Here is a 13,591-nt window from a genome sequence, read left to right as displayed (position 1 = left end):
GCAGCCATAGATAATACATAAATGAATGAACATGGATATGTTCCAATAAAACTTTATTTATAAAAATAGCTAGTGGGCTAAATTTGGCCCATGGTGATAGTTTGCCTTAATTTGGTGCATTATACTAGTAACTTTTATACATTGAAAATATAGCTTGAAGTTATTTTTGCTTTTTCATAGATAGGATGGCTTCATGAAAACTTTTGTGTTTAATGTATATTTTTTAATACTGTGGATTTCTGACCATTTCCAAAAATGTGGTAGATTGCTTTTCTCTTTCTAGTATTAGGAAACTTGATGTTTCATCAATGGCAACTGATAAATTCTGCATCTTTAAAAAAGTCTCACAATACCTGTAATCCCAGCACTTTGGGAGGCCTATACAGGAGGATCACCTGAGGAAGGAGTTTGAGACAAGCCTTGGCAATATAACGAGATCCTGTCCCTACAAAAAATTTAAAATATTAGCTGGGCACTGTGTTGTACTCCTGTAGTCCCAGTCACTCAAGAGGCTGAGACGGGAGGATTGCTTAGGCCCAGGAGTTTGAAGTTGCAGTGAGCTATGAATGCACCATTGCACACTAACCTGGGTGACAGAATGAGACCCTGTCTTGAAAAAAAAAAAAAAAAAAAGTCTGATAATACATTTTATTTATTTATTTTATTTTTTATTTTTTATTTTTTGAGACAGAGTTTGGCTGTTGTTGTCCAGGCTGGAGTGCAGTGGTGCAATATCAGCTCACTGCAACCTCCGCCTCCCAGGTTCAAGTGATTTTCCTGCCTCAGCCTCCCAAGTAGCTGGGATTACAGGCATGTGCCACCATGCCCCGCTAATTTTGTATTTTCAGTAGAAACAGAGTTTCACCGTGTTGGTCAGGCTGGTCTCGAACTCCTTACCTCAGGTGATCCACTCGCCTCGGCCTCCCAGAGTGCTGGGATTACAGGCAAGAGCCACTGCACCCAGCCTCATAATACATTTTGACTGTAATCTAAAACTAGTAGTGTTGAGACTGGGCTACACATAGAACATTAGTTATGTTAGCTACACGAATTGATTGTTTAACTCTTATTCTGAAACTCACTGGTTACTGGCATAAGGTAAATTATATTAGTAAATATTATGACAAAAATTTCCAAATATGTATTTATAGTGTAAAAAAAATTTTTTTTTTTTGAGATGGAGTCTCCCTCTGTCACTCGGGCTGGAGTGCAGTGGCACAATCTTGGCTCACTGCAAGCTCTGCCTCCCAGGCTCAGGCCATTCCGCTGCCTCAGCCTCCAGAGTAGCTGGGACTACAGGCGCCTGCCACCACACCCAGATAATTTTTTTGTATTTTTAGTAGAGACGGGGTTTCACTGTGTTAGCCAGGATGGTCTCGATCTCCTGACCTCATGATCCGCCCGCCTTGGCCTCCCAAAGTACTGGGATTACAGGCGTAAGCCACCGCACCTGGCCTATAGTGTAAAAATTTTTGAGCAGTTGCCTCTTATTTTCTCAACTATTAAAAATAACAAATTATTGAAGAATAATAAGACCTGTTCATATCTTTAGACACAGTAATCTTTTATCATAGAATCTATCATAATAAAAATTTTAAAATTAAAAGTATTATTTGCACAGAACTGATTATTGCAGCATTATTATAACTCTGGAAAAATTAAAACCAACCTGAATGATCATTCGGTTTAACTCTACAAAAGATATTAAACACCTGTGCATCAGATACACTGCTAGATAATTGACCTTCAACAAGTTCATAATTTAGTAAAGGAGACATATAGAAAATAATACATAATGTTTATGCAATGATCAAGATAATTTTATAGAAACATTAAAGACAGCCATTTATCCCATCTGGGGGATTTAGGGAAGAGAAATTGTAGAGAACTTCATGTACAAGTTGAGTGTTGAATGCTAAGCAAGAATCAAGCAGAGAAAGAAGAAAGATCACAGGGAATATACAAAGACACAATGGCACAATACATTATGGGATATTCAGGAAACTAAAAGCTGATTGGTATTCAGAAGTAGAGGGTTCTAACCAAGAAGTGTCAAGCAGTGGTGTTTGAACCAAGTCAAAGAAGATATTGTATGCCATGATTTAAAAAAAAAAAAAAAAAGACTTTTATATGGGTTGCAAATACAATTTTAAGGAGGTTAGTGAAATTATCATATTTGTATATTAGATCATTCTGGCTGTATTACGGGAAAAATTGAGAGGCCAGGATTAATATCAGATTGATTAAATAAGATGTTATTGTAGAACCTCTTATCTAATATAGGCAAGAGATGATGAGATCCTAAATTAGGGTAGAAGTAGTGAAGGTAGAGAATGCGGCATTCATTTTTAAAAATGTTTTAAGAGAGTAAATTGACAGGATTTGGTGTTTGAATGGATATGAGAGAGGCATGATGAGGAAGAGGGAGGAATCCAAGATGAATGAGTTCTTTTGATTAGATGATTACATGGGTGGTTCATATATGCAGAGAGAGACAAAGAATATGGGAGGAGAAGCCACTTTCAGGGGAAAAGTTTTGGACACTGAGCTTGAAGTGCCCATGAAATATCCAGGTAAAGGATAATCTGTGGTAGCTCAGCTCAAAGAAGAGTTCAGGGCTGCAAATTTGAAAGTCATCAGCATATAATATAGTTTAGAAGTATGAATTAAAACTATGAAGTCTCTGATGGAGTTATTGACAGTTAGATGTTCCTCCTTTTGCCTGGTGAGAAAATATAGAGTGGAAAAAGGATTGATTGTGAATGAAAATCTGGGGAACATTTTTAGCGGTAGGAGAACCAAGTGAATAGTGTCACAAAAACCAAGGAATTTGTGTGTCAAGAAGGAAGGAATGTGATCAGCTATTTAAAATGCACTGGAAAGATCCAGAAAGATAAAAAACGGAAAGGTGGCTTTTAAACTTGGCATTATGGAGAACATAATGATTTTTGGTGGGTAATTTCTTTTTTTTTTTTTTTTTTTCCTGAGACAGAGTTTCACTCTTGTTGCCCAGGCTGGAGTGCAGTGGCGTGATCTCAGCTCACCGCAACCTCTGCCTCCCAGGTTCAAGCAGTTCTCCTGCCTCAGCCTCCTGAGTACCTGGGATTACAGGCACATGCCACCACGCCTGGCTAATTTTTGTAGTTTTAGTAGAAACAAGGTTTCATCATGTTGGTCAGGCTGGTCTTGAACTCCAGACCTTGTGATCTACCCACCTCAGGCTTCCAAGTATTTTTATAATTAGATGAGTAAAGAGATAAGTAAAGAGGGATAGGGTAAAGATATAAGATAGATTAATGCTTATTGATGGAGCAAGATCTTAGAGGAAATAGAAGAGATTGATATCAAAAGTAAGGACAGAAAGTTGTGAATAGGAGAGAGAGAGACTCTTTATGCCTCAAGACAATTGAAGTTTACTGACCGGGGGAGGGGTGAAAGCAAGGGTTTAAAACAGCACTTGTCCAGTGGTTTTAGTTTTCTTTAATTAAGAAAGGAGGCCTGCAAGAGAAGAAAGTGGAGATTGGGTAGGTAGCTTAAGAAAAATGGGGAAGCTCTGCAGTGAGCTGAGATTGCGCCACTGCACTGCAGCCTGGGTGACAGAGCAAGACTCCATCTCCAAAAAAAAAAAAAAAAGAAAAGGAAATTGGGGAAGCTCTGAAAACTGTATTGTTTCTACTTACACATAAGGAGTCATAAGGATGGCAATACATTGAAAGCATTTTTTGAATAGTTGTGCAAATATGTTCAATGTTCATGGACATTCAGCCACATCACTCATCTCAACACTATAAACCACAGGTCTAAGTCAAGAATGAAACTCTTATTAGAACTGATTATTATTTGCCCTCTGCTATAGTTTAAATGTGTCCCTCCAAAATTCATGTTTTGAAAACTTAATTGCTGTTTTAACAATATTAAGAAATGAGGCCTTTAAAAGGTTATTAGGCCATAAGGGCTCTGCTCTCATGAAGCGATTAATGCTATTATTGTGGGAGTAGGTTAGTTATCTCAGGATTGGGCTCCTGACAAGAAGGTAAGTCCTACTTCCATTTTCTCTTTATCTAACATACATGCTCGCTTGCACTTCATGTGATGTCTTCTATCATGAGATGACCCTTCCCAGATGCAGGCATCATGCTCTTGGACTTTACAGCCCCCAAAACTGAAAGCCAAATAAACTTCTGTTATTTATAAATTATCCGGTATTTTGTTATAGCAGCAGAAAATGGACCAAGGCAGAAAACTGGCACAAAAAAGTGGGGCCATTGTTATAACAAATATCTGAAAATATGGAAGTGGCTTTGGAACTGGTTAATGGGTAGAGGTTGGAAGAATTTTAAGTAGGAGTCCAGAAGAAGCCTAGATTGCTGTGAATAGAATGTTAAGGGTGATTCTGGTGAGGGCTCAGAAGAAGAGAGCCATAGGGAAATTCTGGAACTTTTTAGAGATAAGTGGACATGATCAGAATGTTGATAGAAATGTGCACAGTAAAGCTATTCTGATGAGGTCTCAAACAGAAACTGAGAGTAAAGGCCATCCTTATTATACATTAGCAAAGACCTTTGCTGAATTACATCATTGTCCTAGGACTTTATGGAATGCAGAACTTCAGAGCGATGAACATTCAGACTGCTTTGTGACTGCTTTTAACTGCATGTAGTAAGGTGCAAGAGGGAAGGAATGATTTAAAAATGGAATTTATAATTAAATGGTAAGTGGAACAGAAAGACTTGGAAAATTAGCAGCTTGACCATATAAAAAGTGAAAAGGTATCTTTTAGGAGAGTAAACCAGGGATGTGTGCTGAAGAGATGACTGGTTATAAGGCAGCCAAGTGCTAGTCAAGACAATGGGAGAAGGCCTGAAGGCATTTTAAGATCTTAAAGGCTGTGCCTCCCATAGTAGTCTCAGAACACTACGAGAGCAGAACGGTTTTGGGGGATCAGCCTGGGACACCCTCCACGTGCTCACTGCCCATGGCCACCTTGGGAGTCTGCTCTCCACATTCTAGTGTAGCTGCCCCAGCTGTGGCTCAAATAGGCCCAGATGTGGCTCAGGCTGCTACTCTAGAAGGCACAAGTAGTAAGCTTTGGTGTCGGCCATGTGATTTTGAGTCTACAGGCTTGCAAACTACAAGAGTTATGGGGGCATGGCTACTGTAAGAGTGTTGCAGCTAGCACAGGGGGCAAGCAGAAACTTGTCTTGAGGCAGAAGCACTACAGAGCACCCTCACTAGGGCAATGGCTAGGGGAGTCATGGGAATGGGGCCATCCCCAAAAACCACAGAACTGTAGTGCAAGTAGTGTGCAGCGTCAGCCTGTCAGAACTGTAGGTACAAGATTCCAACCTGTGAGACCTGCATGGGCTAAGCCCAGCAAAGTCATGGGGGCAGGGCTGCCAGAGGTCTTGGGGGCCCAACTCCTGCCCCAGTGTATCCAGAAAGTAGGACGTGGAGTCGAAGGAGATTATTCACCCGCTTTAAGACTTAATGTTGGCCGGGCACGGTGGCTCACCCCTGTAATCCCAGCACTTTGGGGGGCCAAGGCAGGCGGATCACGAGGTCAGGAGATAGAGACCATCCTGGTTAACATGGTGAAACCCCGCCTCTACTAAAAATACAAAAAATTAACTGGGCGTGGTGGCAGGGGCCTGGAGTCCCAGCTACTCAGGAGGCTGAGGCAGGAGAATGGCGTGAACCCGAGAGGCGGAGCTTGCAGTGAGCCGAAATCACGCCACTACACTCCAGCCTGGGCGACAGAGGGAGACTCCGTCTCAAAAAAATAAAAGACAATGTTTTCCTTGTTGGGTTTTGGATTTACTTGGGGCCTCTTACTCTTTGTGTTTCCTATTTCTCCCTTTTGGAAGGAGAATATCTATCCTATGCCTTTCTCACCTTGTGTTTTGGAAGTAAATAACTTGTTTTGATTTCACAGGCTCACAGCAGGAAGGTAATTTGCCTGAGGATGTATCATGCCTTGACTCTCGCTCATATATGATTTAGATAGACTCTGGACTTTGGACTTTTGAGTTGATGCCAGAATGAGTTGACTTTTGGGGCTATTGGGATGGAATGAATATATTTTGCATGGGAGAAGGACACGAATTTTGAAGGCCAGGGGCAAAATTCTATGATTTGAAAGTGTTCCCCAAAAGTTCGTATGTTGGAAACTTAATTGCCATTGAACAGTATTAGGAGGTGGGGCCTTTAATAGGTGACTAGACCCTGAAGGCTCTGCCCTCTTGAAGAGGTTAATATCATTATTGTGGGAGTGAGTTATTGCGGGAGTGGGCTCTTGATAAAAGGATAAGTCCGGCTGCCATTTTCTCTGTCTTGTGCACAGGCTTGCTAGCTATCCATGTGATGTCTTCCACCATGAGACAACCCTTCCCAGAATCTAGCACCATATTCTTGGACTTCCCAGACTCCAGTACCTTGAGCCAAATAAACTCTTGTACTTTATAAATTACCCAGTCTGTAGTATTCTGCTATATCAGTAGAAAATGAACTAAGATACTGTCAAAAGACCATAAGGACTAATGACATTATATGTTGTATGTATTTAGCTAAATCATCTCCAGAAATCCATAACTTCTAGATAATCCATCATCATAACCTTTAGTCTTACTATCACTGAGAAGTCTTACTGTCATACCAACCAGTTTTCCAATTCTCTGACATCAACTAGGTATTTAAGTTTAATTCTGGGCCGGGCACAGTGGATCGTGATTGTAATCCCAGCATTTTGGGAGGCCTAGGCAGGCAGATCACAAGTTCAGGAGTTCAAGACTGGCCTGGCCAATATGGTGAAACCCTGTCTGTACTAAAAATTAAAAAAAAAAAAATCAGCCAAGCATGGTGGTGCACACCTGTAATCCCAGCTACTCAGGAGGCTGAGGCAGGAGAATTACTTGAACCTAGGAGGCGCGGAGGTTGTGGTGAGCTGAGATCGCGCCACTGCACTCCAGCCTGGGCGACAGAGCAAGACTCCGTCTCAAAAAAAAAAAAAAAAAAATTCAATTCTGACACTAAGTCTTAAGAGTTAGCCATATCCCACAGGTTAAGGGCTCAGTCCTAGACTGTTCCTACTTCAGATGCCAGCCTTTGTCATTACCAGTGACTTCAACACATTCAAAAATCTTGGTTCGCACATTCCACTCTTTGACAGTGGTTTTTTTCTTGCCAGTTTCTTTCTTTCAGTACACACCCTCCAGTGAGTCTTTGTCTCTTTCAGGATTCTTCATCCATTGGCCTCATAATCAGTTAGAACGGATTGCTCTTTAACTACCACATGTTCTTATCTTCCCAGCTTACCCAGCTTAGATTCGAGGAACATCACAGTCATCATTCCTTTAAATACGCCATGGCCCCTTTGCCTTTCTGTTCCTCCGTCATACTCATCTAGTTAAATTCAATTGTCCTCTTATGCCATGGCTGCATCTGAGCAGCAGAATATAACTAGAGAAAGCTACATACCCATTTTAACTTATCTCACATGGGGCCTTCAGCACTCCCCAGTAACGCTCTGCATTTCCTTAATCAGTTTATTCTTTGACTCCCTCATGTCTCACACCTTCTGCTCTCTTAAAAACATCCAAAACCCCTTCCCTTTACCTCTTATTCTACTGAAAAGTTGGAAGCAACCAGAAGAGAACTAGCCTATCTTCCCAACACCAGATCTGCCAAGTTGTTTCTAAGACCAACCCCTCCACCTCTCTACTTATTCACTAGATTCCATTCACTCTCCATTACACAAAGACTTTGCTTTTCCACTTATCCTATCTCTCTCCTATGTCATTACCTTCTCCCTCTGTGCTATATATATCAGTACTGTCAGCATGCAAACACATTTTGGTTTAAGCTTCCAGGTTAAATTAATCCCCTCGGGTCCCCATGGTCTTTCTCTGCCCCACTTGATAGCTACCTGCTCATATTTATTTTACTCATTATAGTAAAAAATCATTGGAAAATTATACCCCCTGTTTTCACTTCCTTATCTCCCATTCTCTTTTAAACCTTGTTAGGGTCAAAGTATTCCATCATATATCATTGCATTAATTTCACATTTTTAAAACAAGTATTATAACAAAAACTGACTTTAAATTGGAATTCAGTAACTATTGCGTGAATGAATATACCTCGATTATGCTGGATGGAGGACTTTTTTATGCTGTTACATTATTGAGTTTGGGGACATTAGCTACTTTTTCCCAGGTTTTGGGGGGGGTAAAGATATATATGTATATGCAAAAGATTATATAGTATATGGGTGCAGGGTATCAAGAATAAATACTCAAGTACCTATCAACCAGCTTCACAGACTATTAACAATACTTCTGAAGTCCCCCTGTGCCCCTCCTTGCTACCATCTCCCTTCCTCCACAAGTATCCACTGTCCTGAATTTTTATGAACTGTTTCCTTGTTTTTCATTATAATTTTGCCACATATTAAATGTGCCCTAATATATTGTTATGTTTTACACATTTTAATATAAGTGCAGTAATATATATTATTCACAGATTTTTTTAACTGAACAATGTTTGTGAAATTCATCTGTGACATTGCATGAGGAAATGGTTCACTTAATTTATATGTTATATAGTGTATAAGCATAATATACTTCATCTTTCTACAATAAAAAATTTAATTTTAAGTATTAAAGTGTTACACGCACAGAGAAAAATGTACAAATCCCAAATGTAAGCTCAGTGAATTACCACAAAGTAAACATTACAAACCAGTTCAAGAAACAGAGTATGAGCAACACTCAAAAGCCACCCTTGAGCTCCCTTCTTGTCCTCTCCAAAGGTGACCACTATCCTCATTCCTAATCCAGAGATTTGTTTTACCTGTTTTTGAACTTAGTTAATATCCTTTTAAATTTGACTTTTTTGTCTCAACATTATGTGTATAAGATTCCCCGAGAGACATGTAGCTATAGTTTGTTCCTTTCGTTGCCATATAGTATTCTCTTGTATGATATGGCACAATTTATCCACTCTATAGTGGATGAACATTTGGATTGTTTCCACTTTGGAGCTGTTACAAATAATACTGCAGTAAACACTCTTGGACATATATGTATGCATGCCTTTCTCATCAGTAGAGTTCCTCAGACAGGACACATAAGTACACTTTAACCATTCTCCTTTTGGTGGATGATTGTGTTGTGCTTCTATGAACATTTGTGTATATGTGTCTAGATGCAAAATTATAATAGACATTCAGGAGAGTAGATACATAGGAATGTAATTACTGAGTCAGGACACATGTATCTTCAACTTTTTTAGATAATGTAAAATTGTTTTCCAGAGTAATTTATACAAGTTTGCAGTCTCACCAACGGAGTATGCATTTCTTGCTACACATTCTTGCCAACAATTATTATCTGACTTTACATTTTTTGCCACTTTGGAAGGTGTGTCATGGTTTATTGTGGTTTTAATTTTTGTGTCCCTGATTACTAATAAGATTAAAAATTCGGTTTTTAAATTTTAATTTTTTTCTGCTTATTCTTTAGTGTGGAGATGTACTTTCCTCAGAATGACTCTTGGATTGGTTTGGCACCCCTAAACATTCCTCGCTATGAATTTGGAATATGCGTTTTAGACCAAAAAGTGTATGTTATAGGTGGTATTGAAACTAATGCGCGTCCTGGTGTCACTATCAGAAAACATGAAAATTCAGTAGAATGCTGGAATCCTGATACAAATACTTGGACTTCTCTAGAGAGAATGAATGAAAGCCGAAGTACTCTTGGAGTAGTAGTACTTGCAGGAGAACTTTATGCCTTAGGTGGTTATGACGGACAATCTTATTTACAATCTGTAGAGAAGTACATTCCCAAAATAAGAAAATGGCAACCTGTGGCACCAATGACTACAACAAGAAGTTGTTTTGCTGCAGCTGTATTGGATGGAATGATATATGCCATTGGTGGATATGGTCCTGCCCACATGAACAGGTATTTAACTTAATAATTAAATCGTATATGTTTGTGGATTTTTAAAAGTCTCATTAGCAATAATTTCTGAGTTTAAACAATTTGTGTGTATGAATGAACTTCCGGCATTTGGGAAACTTAATCTGCTCCATGGATATAATTGTAATTGTTTTAAATGGGAATTTAATACAAACCTAACAATCAAATCCCTCTCATTAAATTTTACATTCATTCAGTATAAATCGAGTAGATTTTAAAACTCAGAAACCTAAAAATAAGATGAAGTTAGACAACTTTAGATTTTGTGTAGTGTGTACATCTATGTGCACAGTATGTAAATTGTCTCTTATTGTATTGCTTAATAGAATAAAGAAGTAGAAATTTAATTCCTGTATGTCTATACAATATTATAATGCATCATAAACTTAAAACCTTATTTAAATATTCCTTTCTGAATTTTTTTCTGTAATCATATATGTATCATCAGGTATTTGACTTGTGCCGGAGTTTGAATTTCTGATATCTAATCTGTAGTATTATCTGAATAAAGGAGAAATATATATGAGAAAATAAAAGTATGAAGTAATTAGTTATATAAGAAATGAATAATAATTCTGAACCTTTATTGAAAATTGATGTTCCAAAGGTTTTATCTTTGGTCAGGTGTGGCAGTTCATGCCTGTAATCCCAATACTTTGGGAGTCTGACGTGGGAGGATTGCTTGAGCCCAGGAGGTTGAGGCTGCAGTGAGCCTTGAATGCACTACTACACTCCAGCCTGGGCAACAGAGTGAGACCCTGTCTCAAAAAAAAAAAAAAAAAAGAAGAAGAAAAGAAAAGATTGTATCTTTAATTGTAATTAGAGTGATTTGTGTTATTTTGATTGTGAGTATTTTAATGAGAGGGCATACAGTCAGCCCTCCATATCTATGAGTTCTACATCCACAGATTCAACCTACTGTGGATCAAAAATATTTGAAAAAATTTACAATAATAAAAAACAAAATAATATAACAGCTATTTGCATAGTATCATAAGTAATCTAGAGATGATTTAAAGTATACAAGAGGATATGTGTAGCTTATATGCAAATATTATACTGTTTTATATAAGGAACTTGAGTACCTGCAGATTTTGGTATCCTTGGGATGGGGTGGATCCTGGAACCCATCCTCTACAAATGCCAAGGTTTGTTGACTGAGAAAGTGATGGCACAACAGCATTTCATCTGTAAATTTTTACTTCTATTGAAGCCAAAGTATTCCTCCTTTTATTTATTTATTTATTTATTTTTTGCCCTTAGTTGAAGGAAAAGTATTTGGGACATAGACATGCATTTCTATTCTTTGAAAAATTTCTGCCCAAAATTTGTAAGATAAAAGGTTAAGTATTTTAAATTTGATTATCTTGAAAGTCTTGCTGCAGTTCATCAACTCTTCTTCAATGATTTTGGTCTAATGGATTCTATCCCGGAGTTCTTTCAGAAACATTGTTACCCAGTCTCTATTATGAACTCCAGAATAGTGTCACAGCCTGTTAAATGCTTATGGTTTTTTCAGGAAATTAGGTTAGGGCCAGAACAAGCCCAACAATCTTACCTCTGTGCCTTTGTGCCCCTTCAGAGGAAACCATAGTCTTAAACAGCTGCTAGAATTTTCTAGGGAAGCCTTTTTGAAAATTCTAATTTAATTTGGATTCCATAATGCAGCTTGGAAATGCCACAGGTTCTCTGGAACACAGCCTTGACTCAAATTCCTGAGTACTCCTAAATCACCCTGAGATTATATGATTAGCCAATTTGTGCTATGCAATCTACAGTGACTGCTTTGCAGTAAGCCACATGAATTCTGTGAGGGGGGGAAAAAAAAAAAGTCCCCCCCCCCACCTTCTCTTCCTCTTCTCTTTCCCTTAACTGTATAGAAGATCCTAAAAACCTCTGTATTCAAGCCAGGCATGGGGGCATGTACCTTTACTCCTAGCTACTCAGGAGACTGAGACAGAAAGATCACTTTAGTCCCGGAATTTTGAGACTGCAGTGAGCTATGATTGTGCCACTGCACTCTATCCTAGGTGACAGAGCAAGACCTGTCTCTAAAATAAATAAATAAAGTTTAGGAACAAAAAAAAATCTGGCCGGGCGTGGTGGCTCACGCTTGTAGTCCCAGCACTTTGGGAGGCCGAGACGGCTGGATCACGAGGTCAGGAGATCCAGACCATCCTGGCTAACATGGTGAAACCCCGTCTCTACTAAAAATACAAAAAAATTAGCCAGGTGTGGTGGCGGGCGCCTGTAGTCCCAGCTACTCGGGAGGCTGAGCTGGGAGAATGGCGTGTACCCGGGAGGCGGAGCTTGCAGTGAGCCGAGATCGCGCCACCTCACTCCAGCCTGGGTGACAGAGCGAGACTCCATCTCAAAAAAAAAAAAAAAAAAAAAAAAATCTGTATTCAATTAGTGGTTTTCAAAGTCACGTGCATACTCATTTGACTTTATTCTTACATGAATCCCTTGAGGTTGCACTATCCTCATTTTTGCAGGTTAGAGGAAATGACTTATTCAGGATTACACACATCCACAGCAGTAGGGCTAAGGTTCATTCAGCCCCAGGTGTACAGAATTAGTACTTGAACCCAGGTTTTCTGACTCCAAGTTCTATGCTCTTAATATACTTTGCTGCTTGCACAATATAATGGAATAGCATATGGAATTGCACCCTGTTTACAAGGTAAGCTTTTATCCTTACAATCTTATCAGCAAAACCTAAGCATTTGTGGCAGACTAGTCTTATTTAATATCTCTCTATTACGTGAACTTTTAAAGCTGTAGGGGGTTTTAGTTTTGCTTTGACAGGAAGAATGACACAAAAGATCTGTAAATTAAATGTTTTTTTAAATATTTGCAGTGTGGAGCGTTATGATCCAAGTAAGGACTCCTGGGAGATGGTTGCATCCATGGCAGATAAAAGGATTCACTTTGGCGTGGGTGTCATGCTAGGCTTTATTTTTGTGGTGGGTGGACATAATGGAGTCTCACATTTGTCCAGCATTGAAAGATACGATCCTCATCAAAATCAGTGGACTGTGTGTAGACCAATGAAAGAACCTAGAACAGGTAATAAAAATTTATTAATTTCCAAACATATAAGGCAATGTTTTCTATAATGATGTGATTGTAATAATAGCTCCTTGGAATATAGCAGTAGGAATATTACTAGTCCAGAAAAAAAAAAAAAAAAAAAAAAAAAACTTGTATGTGGTAAACTTGAAAGACAATTAGCTAGACAAAAGTATATAGATTTCTTATGACTTTTATATGCCAGTGTGCATATTATTGTTTCTCAAACTTGCTGAATACATTTTGTGAAATGCTTATACTGGAGTGTGTATTTATAGAAGCTCTTTTTGTCCATGTAACAAATGTCCTCTTTTCATATGTTACATATATACAATCCTCGGATTGTTCTGTTTTGTTTTCTATTGTATATCAGTAATCTGTATGTTCACTTTCAAATGTTCTTTCTTCCCCAAGGGGTATAGTTGATCAAAAAGGTTGGATTTCAGAGTTCATAGAAAAAAAACAAATCCACTCTTGTGGTTTGGGAGAAATTGTTTTCTTTGAACTCAAACTCATCACAGCATTTTAAGGGAAAGGTT

General features: G+C 38.6%; 1 protein-coding gene across 3 annotated transcripts in view; it reads left to right on the top strand.

The window, feature by feature from the left end:
* The window catches only part of KLHL28 (kelch like family member 28), a 38,598-nt gene that overhangs the window by 18,492 nt on the left and 6,515 nt on the right, over positions 1–13,591 (top strand). For all 3 annotated transcript variants that reach the window (XM_015453222.3, XM_015453221.4, XM_015453223.4), the window contains exons 3-4: positions 9,519–9,962; positions 12,841–13,049. In XM_015453222.3, the coding sequence (XP_015308708.1) occupies positions 9,519–9,962; positions 12,841–13,049 (653 nt within the window). The remainder of the gene's footprint in view (positions 1–9,518; positions 9,963–12,840; positions 13,050–13,591) is intronic.

Source organism: Macaca fascicularis, chromosome 7 (genome assembly GCF_037993035.2).
Source record: "Macaca fascicularis isolate 582-1 chromosome 7, T2T-MFA8v1.1".
Taxonomy (NCBI): Eukaryota; Metazoa; Chordata; class Mammalia; order Primates; family Cercopithecidae; genus Macaca; species Macaca fascicularis.
The sequence above is the reverse complement of the archived record's forward strand: the minus strand, read 5'-3'. Positions and strand labels throughout refer to the sequence as shown.